General features: G+C 46.6%; 2 protein-coding genes across 2 annotated transcripts; one reads left to right on the top strand and one right to left on the bottom strand.

Moving 5' to 3' along the window:
- Positions 1-7,332: 7,332 nt before the first annotated feature.
- LOC100280557 (elongation factor 1-beta) lies at positions 7,333-9,199 on the bottom strand. Its single transcript, NM_001153476.1, is given in 6 exon segments — positions 7,333-7,740; positions 7,853-7,966; positions 8,137-8,245; positions 8,537-8,609; positions 8,742-8,858; positions 9,025-9,199. Coding segments are annotated over 6 exon segments (660 nt in total). The 5' UTR covers positions 9,108-9,199; the 3' UTR covers positions 7,333-7,576.
- A 213-nt stretch (positions 9,200-9,412) lies between these two features.
- On the top strand, positions 9,413-12,862 carry LOC100191293 (Pentatricopeptide repeat-containing protein). Its single transcript, NM_001136727.1, has 2 exons — positions 9,413-9,886; positions 11,814-12,862. The coding sequence occupies exons 1-2, from the start codon at positions 9,455-9,457 to the stop codon at positions 12,621-12,623; spliced, it is 1,242 nt and encodes a 413-aa protein (NP_001130199.1). The 5' UTR covers positions 9,413-9,454; the 3' UTR covers positions 12,624-12,862.
- The last annotated feature ends 3,449 nt before the right edge of the window (positions 12,863-16,311 follow it).

The raw sequence follows: 16,311 nt of genomic DNA, 5'->3' as shown, positions 1-16,311 counted from the left end.
ATGACCGGGCTTACCACACTTGTAGCAAACCTTCTTGGAGCGGGATTTGTAATCCTTCCCCCTCCTTTGCTTGAGGATTTGGCGGAAGCTCTTGATGACGAGCGCCATTTCCTCATTGTCGAGCTTGGAGGCGTCTATTGGTTGTCGACTTGGTGTAGACTCCTCCTTCTTCTCCTCCGTTGCCTTGAATGCAACGGGTTGAGCTTCGGATGTGGTGGCATCATCAAGCTCGTTGATCTTCCTTGAGCCTTCGATCATGCACTCAAAACTCACAAAATTCCCGATAACTTCCTCGGGGGTCATTTTAGTATATCTAGGATTACCACGGATTAATTGAACTTGAGTAGGATTAAGGAAAATAAGAGATCTTAGAATAACCTTAACCATCTCGTGGTCATCCCACTTTACGCTCCCGAGGTTGCGTACTTGATTCACCAAGGTCTTGAGCCGGTTGTACATGTGTTGTGGCTCCTCCCCTTTGCGAAGCCGGAACCGACCGAGCTCCCCCTCGATCGTTTCCCGCTTGGTGATCTTGGTGAGCTCGTCTCCCTCGTGCGCGGTTTTGAGCACATCCCAAATCTCCTTGGCGCTCTTCAACCCTTGTACTTTGTTATACTCCTCTCTACTTAGAGAGGCGAGGAGTATTGTTGTTGCTTGAGAGTTGAAGTGCTCGATTTGGGCCACCTCATCCTCATCATAGTCCTCATCCCCTACTGACGGTACCTGAGCACCAAACTCAACAACATCCCATATGCTTTTGTGGAGCGAGGTTAGATGAAATCGCATTAAATCGCTCCACCTAGCGTAATCTTCACCATCAAAAGTTGGTGGTTTGCCTAATGGGACGGAAAGTAAAGGTGTATGTTTGGAAATGCGAGGGTAGTGTAGGGGGATCTTACTATACTTCTTGCGCTCTTGGCGCTTAGAGGTGACGGAGGGCGCATCGGAGTCGGAGGTCGATGTTGATGAAGTGTCGGTCTCGTAGTAGACCACTTTCCTCATCCTCTTGTGCTTGTCGCCTTTCCGATGCGGCTTGTGGGAAGAAGATTTTTCCTTCTTCTCTTTGTGGTGAGAAGAGGAAGACTTTTTCTCCTTCCGTTTGGAGGAGTCCTTCTTCTTCTCCTTCCTCTTAGTGCGGGACTCTTCCGATGAAGTGCTCACGTGGCTTGTAGTGGGCTTTTCGCCGGTCTCCGTCTCCTTCTTGGCGTGATCTCCCGACATCACTTCGAGCGGTTAGGCTCTAATGAAGCACCGGGCTCTGATACCAATTGATAGTCGCCTAGAGGGGGGTGAATAGGGCGAAACTGAAATTTACAAATATAAACACAACTACAAGCCGGGTTAGCGTTAGAAATAAAATCGAGTCCGCGAGAGAGGGTGCAAAACAAATCGCAAGCGAATAAGTAAGTGAGACACGCGGATTTGTTTTACCGAGGTTCGGTTCTCGCAAACCTACTCCCCGTTGAGGAGGCCACAAAGGCCGGGTCTCTTTCAACCCTTCCCTCTCTCAAACGATCCCTCGGATCGAGTGAGCTTCTCTTCTCAAATCAAAGCCGGGAACAAAACTTCCCCGCAAGGGTCACCGCACAATTGGTGCCTCTTGCCTTGATTACAATGGAGTTTTGATCACAAGAACAAGTGAGAAAGAAAAGAAGCAATCCAAGCGCAAGAGCTCAAAAGAACACGGCAAATCTCTCTCGCTAATCACTAAAGCCTTGTGTGGAATTGGAGAGGATTTGATCTCTTTGTATGTGTCTAGAATTGAATGCCTAGCTCTTGTAAGTGGTTGAGAAGTGGGAAAACTTGGATGCAATGAATGGTGGGGTGGTTGGGGTATTTATTGCCCCAACCACCAAAAGTGGTCGTTGGAAGGCTGTCTGCTCGATGGCGCACCGGACAGTCCGGTGCACACCGGACAGTCCGGTGCCCCCTGCCACGTCATCACTGCCGTTGGATTCTGACCGTTGGAACTTCTGACTTGTGGGCCCTCCAGGGTGTCCGGTGCACACCGGACACCTACTGTTCCTTGTCCGGTGTGCCAGTATGGGCACGCCTGCCATCTGTGCGCGCTGCGCGCGCATTTATTGCACCGCAGAGAGCCGTTGGGCGCGGAGGTAGCCGTTGCTTCGGAGTCGCACCGGACAGTCCGGTGCACACCGGACAGTCCGGTGAATTATAGTGGACTAGCCGTTGGAGTTTCCCGAAGCTGGCGAGTTCCTGAGGCCGACCTCCCTTGGCGCACCGGACACTGTCCGGTGTACACCGGACAGTCCGGTGAATTATAGCCGAGTCGCCTCTGGGAATTCCCGAAGGTGGCGAGTTTGAGTCTGAGTCCCCCTGGTGCACCGGACATGTCCGGTGGCACACCGGACAGTCCGGTGCGCCAGACCAGGGGTGCCTTCGGTTGCCCCTTTGCTCCTTTGTTGAATCCAAAACTTGGTCTTTTTATTGGCTGAGTGTGAACCTTTTACACCTGTATAATCTATACACTTGGGCAAACTAGTTAGTCCAATTATTTGTGTTGGGCAATTCAACCACCAAAATTAATTAGGGACTAGGTGTAAGCCTAATTCCCTTTCAGTATGCCACGCTCCCTCCTAACTCCATTTTGTCGTGGGGAGATTTAGAACAAAAATTTCATGAACATTTCTTCTCTGTCGATTATGAGCTAGATTTAGTAGACTTAGTAGCCCTACGACAAGAAAAAGATGAATCAGTTAGTGATTACATCCAGAGATTTCGGGATACGAGAAATCGATGCTTTCAAATTCATTTAACAGATAAACAACTGGCGAGAATAGCCTTTGATGGATTGCGCTATTATTTAAAAGAGAAATTAGAAGGCATCCAGTTATTTACGCTGGCACAATTACATCAGAGAGCTTCGGCTTGTGAAAGCCGAAGCAAAGAACTAGTCAAAACGGTTCATCATAATGTCCATATAGTAGAACATAGTCAAAGTAGTTCGGACGGTGAACCAAAGGAAATTTACACTGCCGAAATAGTTTGGCCTGAGCAGGCCAAATCTTTGGCTTGCTCCTCCTTGCAGCCAGTTCAAAAGAAACGGCAGGAGGAGATTAAGTTTACATTTAATGTTGGCAGATGTGATAAGATATTCGATGAATTACTAAAAAATGGTAACATTAAGATTGATTATATCGTTCCACCTGCCGACGAACTAAAGCGTCGCACATATTGCAAGTGGCACAACTCATTTTCACATGCCACTAATGATTGTAATGTGTTCCGACGACAAATCTAATCGGCCATTAATGAGGGACGATTGAAATTTCAGGAGGACACGGAGCCCTTTCCAATGAATATGATCGACTTCAATGGCAAAAAGGTCCTAATTCGACCCAGCACAGCCGATAAGGGCAAAGACAAAGAAGTCATCATCGACAACGCACGGGAGGCCGATGGAAACAACAAAATTGCTTGCAGGAAAGTGATGGCCGAGAAGACTCCTAATGGAGGGGAGACACTGAAGGTGACCATCACAAACTCCGGCACTGGAGGGCAAGTGCAGACAAGGGGACATGCGCAAGAACCCATACTACGCATCACGGACGGTCCGATGCCCAGGCGCGGATGGTCCGTGACATCGCTGGACGGTCCAGAGCGTTCCAGCGGACGGTCCGGCAACGCCGAAGAACCAAGGCGACCACGTACCTTCAAACCACGACGACCAAAAATAGGTACGTGGAAAACTAACACGTTCAAGGCAACTGGTCGGTTGGTAAAATCTAGCCCGACCTTTGATCAATTATTGTCTAAATATGTGAAAAAGAAGGCTGGTCCCAGCGACCGGCCACCAAAGCGACCTCGCTTACCCACCCAGGTGCGACGGCAGGTTAGGCCGATTGGACCATCACACCAATCGGAAAGGACGGGAGGTCATAATGTTCAATTAAGACCTAACGTACCTGCATGGACACCTCCACCACCATATCCACCTATACCATATCCATACACATACATACCTCCACCATATGTCCCAAATCAAATGTGGGGCATGCCACCATACCCATTTGGGATGCCACAGTACCCCGTTTGGGGGGCACCCCAAACATCTGTATTCAATAGGTTGACATCTCCAGGACAAGACCGATTGAGAGCCCCTCAATCTGGTCCACGAGCACAGGCCCAGCAAGATTGCCGAACAACTCGGCCCCAAAGGCTGACTAATCCGGCAGGGGGCATACAACTACAACCTCCAACAGTACGAAAAAAAGGAGACGTCATTAAAATAGGAACGACAGATGTCGTCGTACAACAAAATAACGAAGGGCCGGTGATTTTTGGTGAATCGGGCAACACAAACAAAAAAGAAGGAACGGCTGTCGACAAAACAGCCGATCCAAAATACTCCATGCCCCGATGGTGCCCATCGGGATTGACACGATCGCAAAAGCGAAAATTACAGCGCCTTAGAGCAAAGGAGAATCATGAGAAGGAGGCGGAAAAAATATTCAATGACACACATCCGCAGTATCCACCACCGCAAAAGAGATGGAGACCAAAGGCCGTTGAGGAAAATCAAACAGCCACAAAGATAGAAAATAAAACAACAACTGTGCAGCTCTTTGTAGGTATGGCAGACAGTCTGGCTATAAAAACCGGACCAACCGTACAGGAAGCGGACTGTCCGACCCCTAAGGCCGAATCATCCGCAATACACCATGACACCTGCAACGACGTACCAACACCCATGGAGGAAGACGACCTGCAAGGAGAAGACCTGGTCGACTACGAGGCTACGCCAGAACATTTAGAAAATTAGGAAAGCAATGTGACGAATTGGTCAGGACCAGTATGACGCTCGGTGGTGTTGGGACTGACAATTCGATCAAAGCTAAAAAGGCCACGTTCGTTGAGTCAACCATCAGGACCAAGGCCACTGCGTACCATCCTAGTAAGTGGCAAGATGCCTAAGAAAACCGATGTGATACATCAAGTTAGTTGCTTTTGGTTCGCTCAGCTCCACCAAAAGGTAGGGGGGCATATGTTCGACACCAAAAAGAGAGGGCGGACGGTCCGGCCCTGAGGTCGGATGGTCCGCGGTCCGGACGGTCCGCGCCTGTGGACCGGACGGTCCGCGCGTGCGCTGAACAGATTAGGGTTCCGAGTTTTTTTGCTGTGTTTGTTGGCTAGATTCTCGGAATTAGCTCGGGAAGTTTGTTTGTAAAGGGTCCAGCCCCCCTCCTCTATAAATAGAGAGGTATACGGCCGATTTGTAATCATCAATCGAATCAATACAACTTTTATTTCGCATTTATTTCCAATACAATTAGGAGTAGTTCTAGTATAGTTCTAGTTTAGCCTCTCGATCCCCAAATTCTCCGCTTCTCTTCGACTATACGTCAATTAGAGGAGTCTAGGTCGGCCGGCCCGAGCCTAGACAACTCCTAGGATCTCTCCTCCCCGACGGGGTCCCTCCCGGGAGCGAGATCCAGGCGCCGCCGGCGATCTTCCGCCGCCCCTGCGTACGCGCGGACCGTCTGGCCCCAGGGCGTGGACCGTCCGGCAGGAGCCCTAGCCTTGTACCAGGCCGCGGACCGTCCGCCCCTGCGTACGCGCGGACCGTCCGGCCCCAGGGCGCGGACCGTCCGGCCGTCAGGCAGGAGCCCTAGCCTTGTACCAGGCCGCGGACCGTCCGGCCCCTGCGCGCGGACCGTCCGCCCCTGTGCAGAGAGCACCGCCGCGCCTCGCACCAGGCCGCGGACCGTCCGGCCCCTGCGCGCGGACCGTCCGCCCCTGTGCAGAGAGCACCGTCGCGCCTCGCACCAGGCCGCGGACCGTCCGGCCCTGCGCGCGGACCGTCCGCCCCTGTGCAGAGGGCACCGCCACGGTTCTTGTTGAGTGTTTGGCGCTCCAAAAAGGCGTCAACACCATAAATCATACTAATTAGGTCTAAAAACTTTAGAAAATCATACTTTATGTTTAAGATCATGTTTGGGAAACCTTCATTTCAAAAATTTCATGTTTATTTGAGTTTCTTCTATCCAAACAGGTCTAGCTCCATGAGCTCTAGTTTAAAAAAAGGTGAAACTAGAGACCGGTTTTATGAAATTTTTGAAGCTTCTCAAAGGATGCTTCAAAAACATTATTTTCATACATCCTCATGAAGTTGCACAAAACTACTCACCATGTTATTGGTTACATGACCTATCGATTTATGTCTCTTCCTCCACCCGCTAATTATCAAGGTTAATTAAGAAAACTCGCACAAATTAATTGTATTATAGAATGTGGAGTCTATATGCAAATCAAATACTCTTGAACTATGTCTTACCAATCTATCAAAGTCGTTTCATGGTGAAGCTAGAAATCGAAGTTGCAATTCTTGAAATGAAATTCTCCCAAATAGGGCCTAAGTCTCTAAAAGATTTTCGGTAAAACTTCAGCTGAATTTTGGTATTTTCTGTGGTAGCCAAAAATCTAATTAAAAGAGAACATAGCATATGCAATCACTTATTAAGTGCAATGACAATCAAGCAATTTGGTGCATGCATCCAATCAAAATTTGATGATAACTTTTATTTTACCTTTAATCTCTTTGACCTGAAGCCCAATGCCTATTTTACGGTTAACTCTTTCGTATGAAATCTAAATTGATTGATTTCGTATGAACCAAATGAGTGATTTCACACGACTGTCCCCAAATTGAAAAACCCAAGGTACGATCGAACACGAGTCGTCTCCCTTTATATTACTAAGGTATGTTTAACAACAATATTTCTCGTTATAGTTTTTTGCTAGCTCCAAAAATACCATAATTTTAAAACACTATTTAGATACAACATTGTAAATCATATTATATAAGGCAAAAACTAGCCATGCCAAAAACTTTGGATTGGAATGACATTTTCAATACTCCAAAAAATATCATAGTTCTAAAACACCATACATAATTTGTAAGAATGTAATCAAACACTTTATTATGTCATAAATACTCTAGTAATAGAACGTGGTACTGCCTAGAAACTAAAAATATTTTACTTCCAAACGACCCCTAACTATAGACTAAATAGAAAATTCAGCAAAGAGTTCAAGACTACCTTTCCGACTGGCCGAGTTATTTTAAAAAAGCAAAATATGCAAAATGGCATCGTCAGGCTTGCTCAGAAAATCTGGCAACTTCAATACATTAGATTAGAACATCGGCCTCTTGCTCTAAAAAAACCTTGACCCCAGAATTTGGCCGGTTTGAGCATAAACGCGATTTACACGTCAGGTCATTGTTTGATTCATCGTTATTACTACACCGAGTATAGATTTGAAAACCCACAACGTCATTTAACACTCTGGTATAGATTTGAAGACTCGAACTTTAGACTCAGAACCATTGCAAACTCATTAACTTTAGACAAAAAAACATCAGTACCGCTGTTTTTAAGATAAATGTATATTGAAAAAAACTGGCACCACTCAACAATAAACTCAGACCAAGATGTTTATAATAGACTCAGCTCCGAACAACATTTCTGTAATAGACTAGAAGGGATAAACTGGCATCCCAGCACAAACTTGACGAGCTGAGCCGCTGCCGTTGCCCAAACTCAGAAACTGAACTCTAGATCTTGTTGAAAGCCACAATGTCGCAACTCTGGACGTACTCATTGATGGGCTCTTGCGTAAGGTGGTCCTCAATTAGAGTGTCGATGGACACAAGATCGTCGACAATTGTCAACATGATAGTCATCTTCTTGATGCCGTATCCAACAGGCACAAGCTTTGCTGTATTACAAGTTTATGTCAAATGGTTAATACATACACAAGCGTTGTTGTATTACAAGTTTATGTCAAATGGTTAAATACAGGAAAATCTGTAGCATTGAAAGTGACTTACATGCTCCCCAAGTCAGACCCTCCATCTGGACACTGCGGACAGCCTCCTCCAGCTTCTTCATATCAGTCTCATCGTCCCATGGTTTGACATCCATAAGGACGGAGGATTTACCACCTGTAAATATATGCAAAGCCATTAATAACTATCAAGTCCTAAAAGTCAAGTTTCTGCAAGAAAAAGTGATTATAAGAAACACTAACAAGACCTAAACAGGTTCTACATAAAATCCAAATGATTATAAGAGACAATGTAGGTTAACACTCCTAAATGAAAATTATGCATACTTTCTTTCTTTTTAGAAGAGGCCTTGGCAGCGGCGGCACGCTCATCAGCTGCCTTCTTGTCCTCCTCAGTTTCATCACCAAAAAGATCAAGGTCATCATCGTCCTCAGCCTGTCGAGAATTAAAAGCAGAAGACAGTGACAACAAAAAAGAAGCATTGATATAAAGCATACTTGGCATGCAATTAATCACACAACGACAAATAGGTTGATATTTAATGGAATAAAAAATAAGCATAGATCAACTGGAATTTCTTCCCCATTGTTTGACCAATCAATGAAAAATTGTACCATGCTAAATCAAACAGAACAGCACTGGCCCATTGTTTGACCAATAAGACAGATTAATGTAAACAAATAAAAAAGAGATGTGGCAGTATGGCTTGGGATGGGGAGAACAAACCTCATCCGCAGGAGCAGCTGCCGCAGGAGCTGATCCCGCAGGCAGATTTACACCAACAGCCTTACCAGGGAATCTGCAACCAGTGAAAGGCGTCAATCTACGACACTTACAAATGTGCAATCAGTGAAATAAATAAAACCTGCGGCCAGTGAAAGACATCAACCCACTACACCTATAAATTTGCAATTAGAGAAACAAATCGAACCTTGAGGCTACAGCCGCAGAGACGGTCTCGTACCAGCGGGCGGCATTAGGAAACTCAGCGCCAGGCTTCGACGGCACCGCGGCGAAGACCTTAATGTCATCCTTAGTAATGGAGTCACTGCACAGGCAGCAGCACAAGCACAAGCACTATAAGGAAACGCAACCCGATCGACATCACAAGAGAAATTTGCCATTTGGAGCGAAAAACGACAAGATCCCATATCACGGTCATCATCATATCGATGCGAATCAGCAGATCTAGCAACAAGTCTAACAGCGCTCACCCAGACACATAGGTTTTGCCGGCGAGGTGAGCCTCGAGGGACTTGAGGCCGTCGGCGGTGTGGAGGTCGGAGAAGACGGCCATCGTATCGATCGGCGAGGAGCAGGCGTCTTCTCGAGGGATGTGAGATGAGCAGCGGCGGCGGCTAAAATCAAAAACCCTAGAGAGACAGAGAGGAGTCCAAAGACGCGACCGCCGCTTATATATATAGTGGCGCTCTAGAGGGTGGGGCCCACCTGCCAGAGTCGTACACTGAGGACACCGAGCGCCCGTGCGATTAGGCATCTACGGTGAGGATATTCCTTGTGCATCACGTGGGGCCGTAGGAGCCGTTGGATCGGCATATTCGATCAACGGACGATGCAAATCTATCATCTTTCTTTGGATAGCGCCTCCTCGTCCTCTCCGGTGTCGTCCCGCCGCCCACTCCCATGGCCTCCCTCGCCATCCCGGCCTTGCGCCCGGCGGGAGCCAAGCTCACCGGCAATATCACACCCACGAATCCCTGGAGGCCCGCTCGCCAATGCGCTTGCGCGTCCGGTGGCCATGTCGGGGAGTTGTCAGCTCTGGCCCCGGAGGCTGAGGCAGAGCAGGCGGTGGTGAGCGAGGTCAAGCCAAGGTTTAGGTGGGACGCGTTCGGGTCCGACCTGACTGGGCCGCAGCAGCGGGCGGTCCGGGTCCTGTCTCCGAAGCTGCCCAACCGCTGCAAGGCCCTGGTGGCGCGCGTGGTGTGCCTGAGCCCCGGGGACGAGAGGCTTGGCGCGCTGCTCGCGTACTGGGTGAAGGCGATGAAGCCTAAGAGAGCGGATTGGTTGCTGGTTCTCAAGGAACTGAAGGCCATGGAGAGCCCGCTGCTTGCTGAGGTCAGTGACGGAGAGCAAATCCCCTGCCTGTCGTCTGCTAGAAATTCTGAACTTCTGAATCGTCGTGTGCTGTTACTGTTCCGCCCAAGTCCGGCAAGGTGGTTGCCGGAGTTAAGAACGACACACACGCGCGCGATTCTGGAATGCACAAGGTTTTGGTGCAGTTGTTCACTGCGTTTTCTGGACTCTGTCTTAAATTGAAAACCGAATGCAAGGTCTCTTACAGTTACAGACTCAATTAACTTGACGCGTGAATCACTGGCTGAACCCTCCTCACAACCGCGCCATCCCACGGTCCAAGTCCAGCCATCGTGCCCACTCACTCTACCACTATCTCCTAGAAACACGCTCAGCCATTGACCAAGCTCAACAAACTCGGCTACATCCGAGGACACGACTCAAACTGAAAAAAACACTAGTCGGTTACCCGTGCGTTGCGACGGCTTACAACAATACCCACGTAAACTATCCATCAAAAAAATTTCAAGATTTTTTATTAATTGTCTTCGCTCTCTGTATAATATTTTTTTAATTTAGCTAACTGATGTTATTGTTTACTCCATACAAATATGTCTTGGTACACCACGACCAATGAAGTGAGCGATTAGAAGAGAGTTCATGACGATTGACTGAATGAACACAGATTATAAAATGACATAATTCCATCATACAAAGACCAAATAAAAGAAAGTTTGTGAGATCAAGTTTCTAAAATAAGTCCCATGAAGTCAAACTTATAAAAAAGATAGATCAAAATATGGAGTGATTGCTAAAGTCAGGCATCAATAAAAACTGGATGAGCTCCATAAAAATTATGCTACTTCGTAGCAATTACTAACGTTTAAAACCAACAAATAACCTTTCATTTTGCTGTTAGTGTGACAAATCATTGCTGCTCCATCTAATTCAGCAACCTCAAACACCACATAGTCCATTGCGCCAATGTGGTCTCAGAAACGACCTAATACTTCCGAGAGCCAAGAACGTCGTGCCGTGCTTTGGCTGTAGCCTCGGCCCGTAGTGTTGGCCCGGCCCGACACGATTATTTTTTTTATTTTACAAAAAAACGTATATACCTATATACAATTTATATTTAATATTAAAAATATCTTAGCGTGATGTTCTACTGGTTAGATAGTTTCACCCAGTGTCTCCTGCCCTTCTTCCATCAGGGCATGAGTTCAAACCCCACCTCCTGCACTATTTTTTAACATTTTATGCTGATTTAATTAAATGGATCGACAGACTAACGGGCTAGCCCGACACAGTTAGCAGACCGACATGATGTGCCTGTGCCATAGTTATGGCCCGCGTGCATCTAGCCCGTGTCGGGCGCGTCGTTACGCTGATTTAATTAAATGGATCGACGGGCTAACGAGCTGGCCCGACATAGTTAGCAGACCGGCATGACGTGCCTGTGCCATAGTTGTGGCCCGCGTGTATCTAGCCCGTGTCGGGCGTCGTATGACATCTATAGACGTGTAACGGATTAATTTGAAATAGCTATGAGGGGTTATTTGTAAAAAAAATGACGCATGACGACCGTTGAAACTGGTGCTTTAAGTATAGTATAGATAAAGGAATATAGATAGACTGACGAAACTAAATGGCTAACAAACAGACTGACGAACTGATGAAACTGAAGAATCTCAAACGATGGAACGGTGTCTGCATCTCACTGTCAGTTACAGTTCCTAGGATGCTTGCTGAAGTTCTGATAAAAAAAAGGAACTATAAAATTGACAAGCATGAAATGGTCATTGCTGCAACTTCTCGTGCCCACAATCTACTCACTGGCTGTAATATGCTGACTTCTGATTTCTAGGGTGATGAGAGTTTAGTTAGTTAGTAGGCTTTTGAGTCTAGTAGTTTAGCATGACCAGTTGGCGAGTCAAGTAATTTAACGAAGGTTCGATATGCTTGGTAGGTACTGGAGCATGCATTGCTGGAAAATTCTTTCGAGGCAAACGTTCGTGACTACACCAAGTTGATCCACATCTACGGCAAGCAGAAGCGACTGCAGAAAGCCGAGGACGCATTTGCCGCCATGAAAGGCAGAGGTTTCCCTTGCGATCAGGTCATGCTGACCGCACTGATGGACATGCACAGCAAGGCTGGAGATCTTGCCCGTGCAAAGGAAATATTCGGGGAAATCGTGCTGCTCGGTCTCCCACTGGATAAGCGCGCGTACGGCTCGATGGTCATGGCCTATGTCAGGGCCGACATGCTGCCGGAAGCAGAGGATCTGATCAAAGAAACGGAGGAGCAGCAGGTGTTCGCCGGGAAGGAGGTTTACAAGGCGTTGCTGAGAGCCTATTCATACAGAGGCGATCCAGATGGGGCGCAGCGGGTCTTCGATGCAGTACAGTTTGCGGGGATAGTGCCTGACACGAAGCTGTGCGCGCTACTGGTGAATGCCTACTGCCTCTCCGATCGGATCGAGGAAGCTGTCTGTGTGATCCGCAATATGAGAAGCGCGGGAGTGGAGCCCTGTGACAAATGTGTTGCTTTGGTGTTGGGTGCTTGTGAGAAGGTCAACATGCTAGAAACAGCGCTGGGGTTTCTGACAGAGCTTGAAGAGAACGGTGTTTCGATTGGCCAAGAGCCCTCTCAGTTGCTTGCTGCGTGGTTCAGGAAGCTTGGGGTGGTTCGTGAGGTCGACCAGGTTCTGAAGGACCTCTCGTCAGAGGACATGACGAGTAGACCAAGCTTTGCGGTTTCTTTAGAACAGCAGTAGCGATCTATTGGTGACTTCGTTAAAAGTTTTGGCTCTGTATATCCAAGCAAATAACACTCTTGGATATTCACTGGCCAGAAGCTGAGCCATGTGATGTACTGTACATCCATTAGGATCATTTCAGACCATTTAGATGTGTGGTAAGTTTCTGTCCAATGCTTCCTTGTTTCTCTGTCCGAGATACTTTTCTCAAGTTAATTGACATCCTTTCAAAAGAGAAATAAATGTTGCAAGCCTGCAACAGCTATGTTCACTAAGCACCAATTTTCACGGTTCTACAATTATCGTGTGTTATCTTTTTTCTTTGTACTTTATGCAAAAATAAGATAAAATTATGTATAAATAGAAATTTGAATCTTGTTTGCTGGCTCCACATTTAATCAACCTAACAAACAGAGCATGAGCATGTATATTTCTTTCTTTGTTTTATAAAAACAAAATTTATCCATGTAATATATAGGTACCATATCAATCATGAGCATCTGAGTTATATATGAATGTGATTGCAACAGTTAATACCATCAATTTTCATGAACCATTGACAAAAACACAGCATTTACCATACGTGAAAAGCTTACTTGATGTCTAATTGATGTACATAAATCAGATTGATGATTAACGTCCTCAAATACCCACTTAAATTTGAGATTCTAAATTATTACTAGTCACTGTCCTCGGTTTTAGACTTTCTCCTTTTCTTCTTCATCCTTTGGTGGCTGACTTAGAGGATGTTTCAGACTGCTCCAGGTTCTAGCTCTAACGCGGAGCTATATTGCAGTTTAAATTTAAATAGTTTTAAAAATATTTTTAATCTAAATAATATATTAAAAAAATATCTAATCTCTTTTAGAGGCTCATAATTTTAATTCTACAATTTTCTAGAGCATCTAATGATCTACTCCACTAACATCTTCAAATTTTATGTAGCTGGAGTCCCAAACACCCCTTAGTCTCAACATCCTCAAATGTTTCACAGTTATTCATTTTTCTTCTTTGGAGTCTCGTCTTGTTTTACATCATCACTGAGTGGCTCAGTGTTCACCTCTTCATCGTGGCTCCTCACGCTTGCCCTTCTTTTTCTTCTCCTCAGTTTGAGGTTCATCTTGTCCACGAGCAATCTTATCAACATCCATCGCTTCACCTTCAGCCTGAACTTTAGACTTATTTTTCCTGCCTTTCAAACACTTCGTTCTTCTCATTACCTGCAAAAATAATTAGATAAGTGTAAATTACTTAGATATGGTTATTAGAAATATATGAATTCAATTTGAGTGTTTATGGAACTGAGGGAAGGTCTATATCCTTGCCATCAACATCCTCCGGACCCGCATTAATACCCTTACAACATGGTTCTATCGAGGTGCGACCTCAACTTGTTCACGCAGTTTCTGTCAATTTTTTTTTCTTGAATACGCAGGAGGTCTGCGTATTTTTATATTAAGAAGAAAAAAGGGGGGAGCCCCAAAACAGAAACAACAGTTTTACAACCTCACACCACCATTAACGCCTAAGACAGCTCCTCTAAATGGAAGAAAGAGAGAGTTTTAGCGCCAGCCAAACGCCAGCACATCAACTCCTCCCTAGCTGCCGAAAGGGCGACCTCAACATTCGGGCTACAACCATCAAACACACACCTATTCCTGTGTTTCCAGATCGACCACGCACCCAATATGACCAGCGAGTTGAAACCATCCGACATAGGCTTGCCCACCACCTCGGCACTCTTCTCCCACCAAGAGTCAAAGCAGCCATCCCCTGCAGAGGGACAGAGCACCTGGAAGTCCCCAGACCGAAGGAAAAGGAACCAAAACTGCCTCGCAAAGCTGCACTCGACCAATAAGTGATTAATAGTTTCATCCGCCTGGTCATAAAGCGGACAGCAGACGGGATGATCCATTCCCCTTTTTGCCAACCTGTCAGCTGTCCAACATCTATCATGCACAACCAGCCACATAAAAAATTTGCATTTCCTTGGTGCCCAGGTCTTCCAAATCCGTTCAGCCGGCCTAAACTCAACAGCTCCAAGGAGAAGAACCTGGTAGGCAGAACTAGAGGAGTAATCCCCCGACGCGCTGAACTTCCAAGAATGCTTATCAGGAATCCCAGGTTGAAGAACTAAGCCCTCCAGCAAGTCACAGAGATCCAAAACCTGTGCAAGCGCCCTAACTGAAAGCGCACCCCTTATATCAGCCACCCAATTCAGATTTGTTAGAGCATCTTTTACCAGCCTTTTGGAAACAACACACTTAGATACATGCTCAAGAACCTCAGGTGCCACCTCACTGATGCTTCTACCATTCAGCCACCGATCCTTCCAAAAGAGGATATCTTGTCCATCACCCAATTGAGACACAACTGCAACATTGATCAAGGCTTCCACCGTACCACAGGCCTGAACAGGGAGAACCGACCAAGGCTTAGAGTGATCGGTTCTCTGGAGCCAAGGCCACCTAGCTCGAAGCGCCACGCTCAAAAGCCAAAGATCAGTGATCCCAAGGCCGCCCAGAACTTTAGGCCTAGTGACCTTACCCCACGCCACTAAACAGTGACCACCATTGGCTTGTTTTCTTCCTTTCCAAAGGAAACCTCTTCTTATCTTGTCAATAGCTTTGATGGTCCAAATAGGGAGGTCCAAAGCCATCGCAGCATAAATCATTTTTGCTGTGAGAACAAACTGAACATAAACAGCACGACCCGCCTTTGTCATCAGGTCGGCCTTCCAACCTGGGAGAACACTAGCTGCCTTGTCCACCAATGCCTGTAACTGGGCCTTTGAAAGCTTTCCCAAGGACAGGGGCAGTCCAAGATATTGACACGGAAAATCAGAAATGGGGCAGGGGAGAGAAGCTTGGACCCGCATCAAATCATCTTCGGTACAACGAATGGGGAACACACTACTTTTCAGGACATTGGTCTTGAGCCCCGAGGCTTCCCCAAAAAGCCGAAGGATCTCCAGGACCAAACTGATGTCTGAAGCCACCGGCCTAAGAAAAACCACCGCGTCATCCGCGTAGAGAGAAAGCCTGTGATGTAAAGTCCCAGAAGATAGTTGCTGAAGTAACCCTTCATCGGAAGCCTTTTGAATGAGCAAGTTCAGAACATCCATAACCAAAATGAACAACATAGGGGATAGTGGGTCTCCTTGCCTAAGGCCCCTCTGGTGTGAAATGATCTCCCCAGGAACGCCATTTAGCAAAATTCTTGTGGAGGAAGAAGCCAACAGTCCACACACAACATCACACCAAATCTGCCCAAACCCCATTTTCCTCAAAACCTCAATGAGAAACGGCCATGACACCGAATCAAAGGCCTTAGAAATGTCTAACTTGAAGAGGATACGAGCTTGTCTTTGTTGATGGAGATATCTGGCCGTACGCTGCACCAATATGAAGTTGTCAAGAATGAACCTTTTTTTGATAAAAGCCGTCTGATTGGGTGAAACCATTGCACCCAAGTGTCCAGCCAGCCTATTTGCCATCATCTTTGTTACCAGCTTGGCGAAGCTATGTATGAGGCTGATCGGACGGAAGTCCTTCACAAGGGCTGCACCCTCAAGCTTTGGCAAAAGGGTAATGAGGGCTGAATTGAGCAGCCCAAAATTTCTGAAATTGCAATCCCAAACACGTGAGACAGCTGCCATCACATCAAGCTTGATAATAGACCAACAAGATTTATAAAAACGACCCGT

This window comes from Zea mays, chromosome 7 (assembly GCF_902167145.1).
Source record: "Zea mays cultivar B73 chromosome 7, Zm-B73-REFERENCE-NAM-5.0, whole genome shotgun sequence".
Taxonomy (NCBI): Eukaryota; Viridiplantae; Streptophyta; class Magnoliopsida; order Poales; family Poaceae; genus Zea; species Zea mays.
The sequence above is the reverse complement of the archived record's forward strand: the minus strand, read 5'-3'. Positions and strand labels throughout refer to the sequence as shown.

Bases quoted from the DNA above. Each gene is read 5' to 3' on its own strand.
- LOC100191293 (NM_001136727.1), top strand. From the start codon at position 9,455: ATGGCCTCCCTCGCCATCCCGGCCTTGCGCCCGGCGGGAGCCAAGCTC. The intron at 9,887-11,813 runs GTCAGTGACGGA...TATGCTTGGTAG, and splicing joins AGAGCCCGCTGCTTGCTGAG to GTACTGGAGCATGCATTGCT.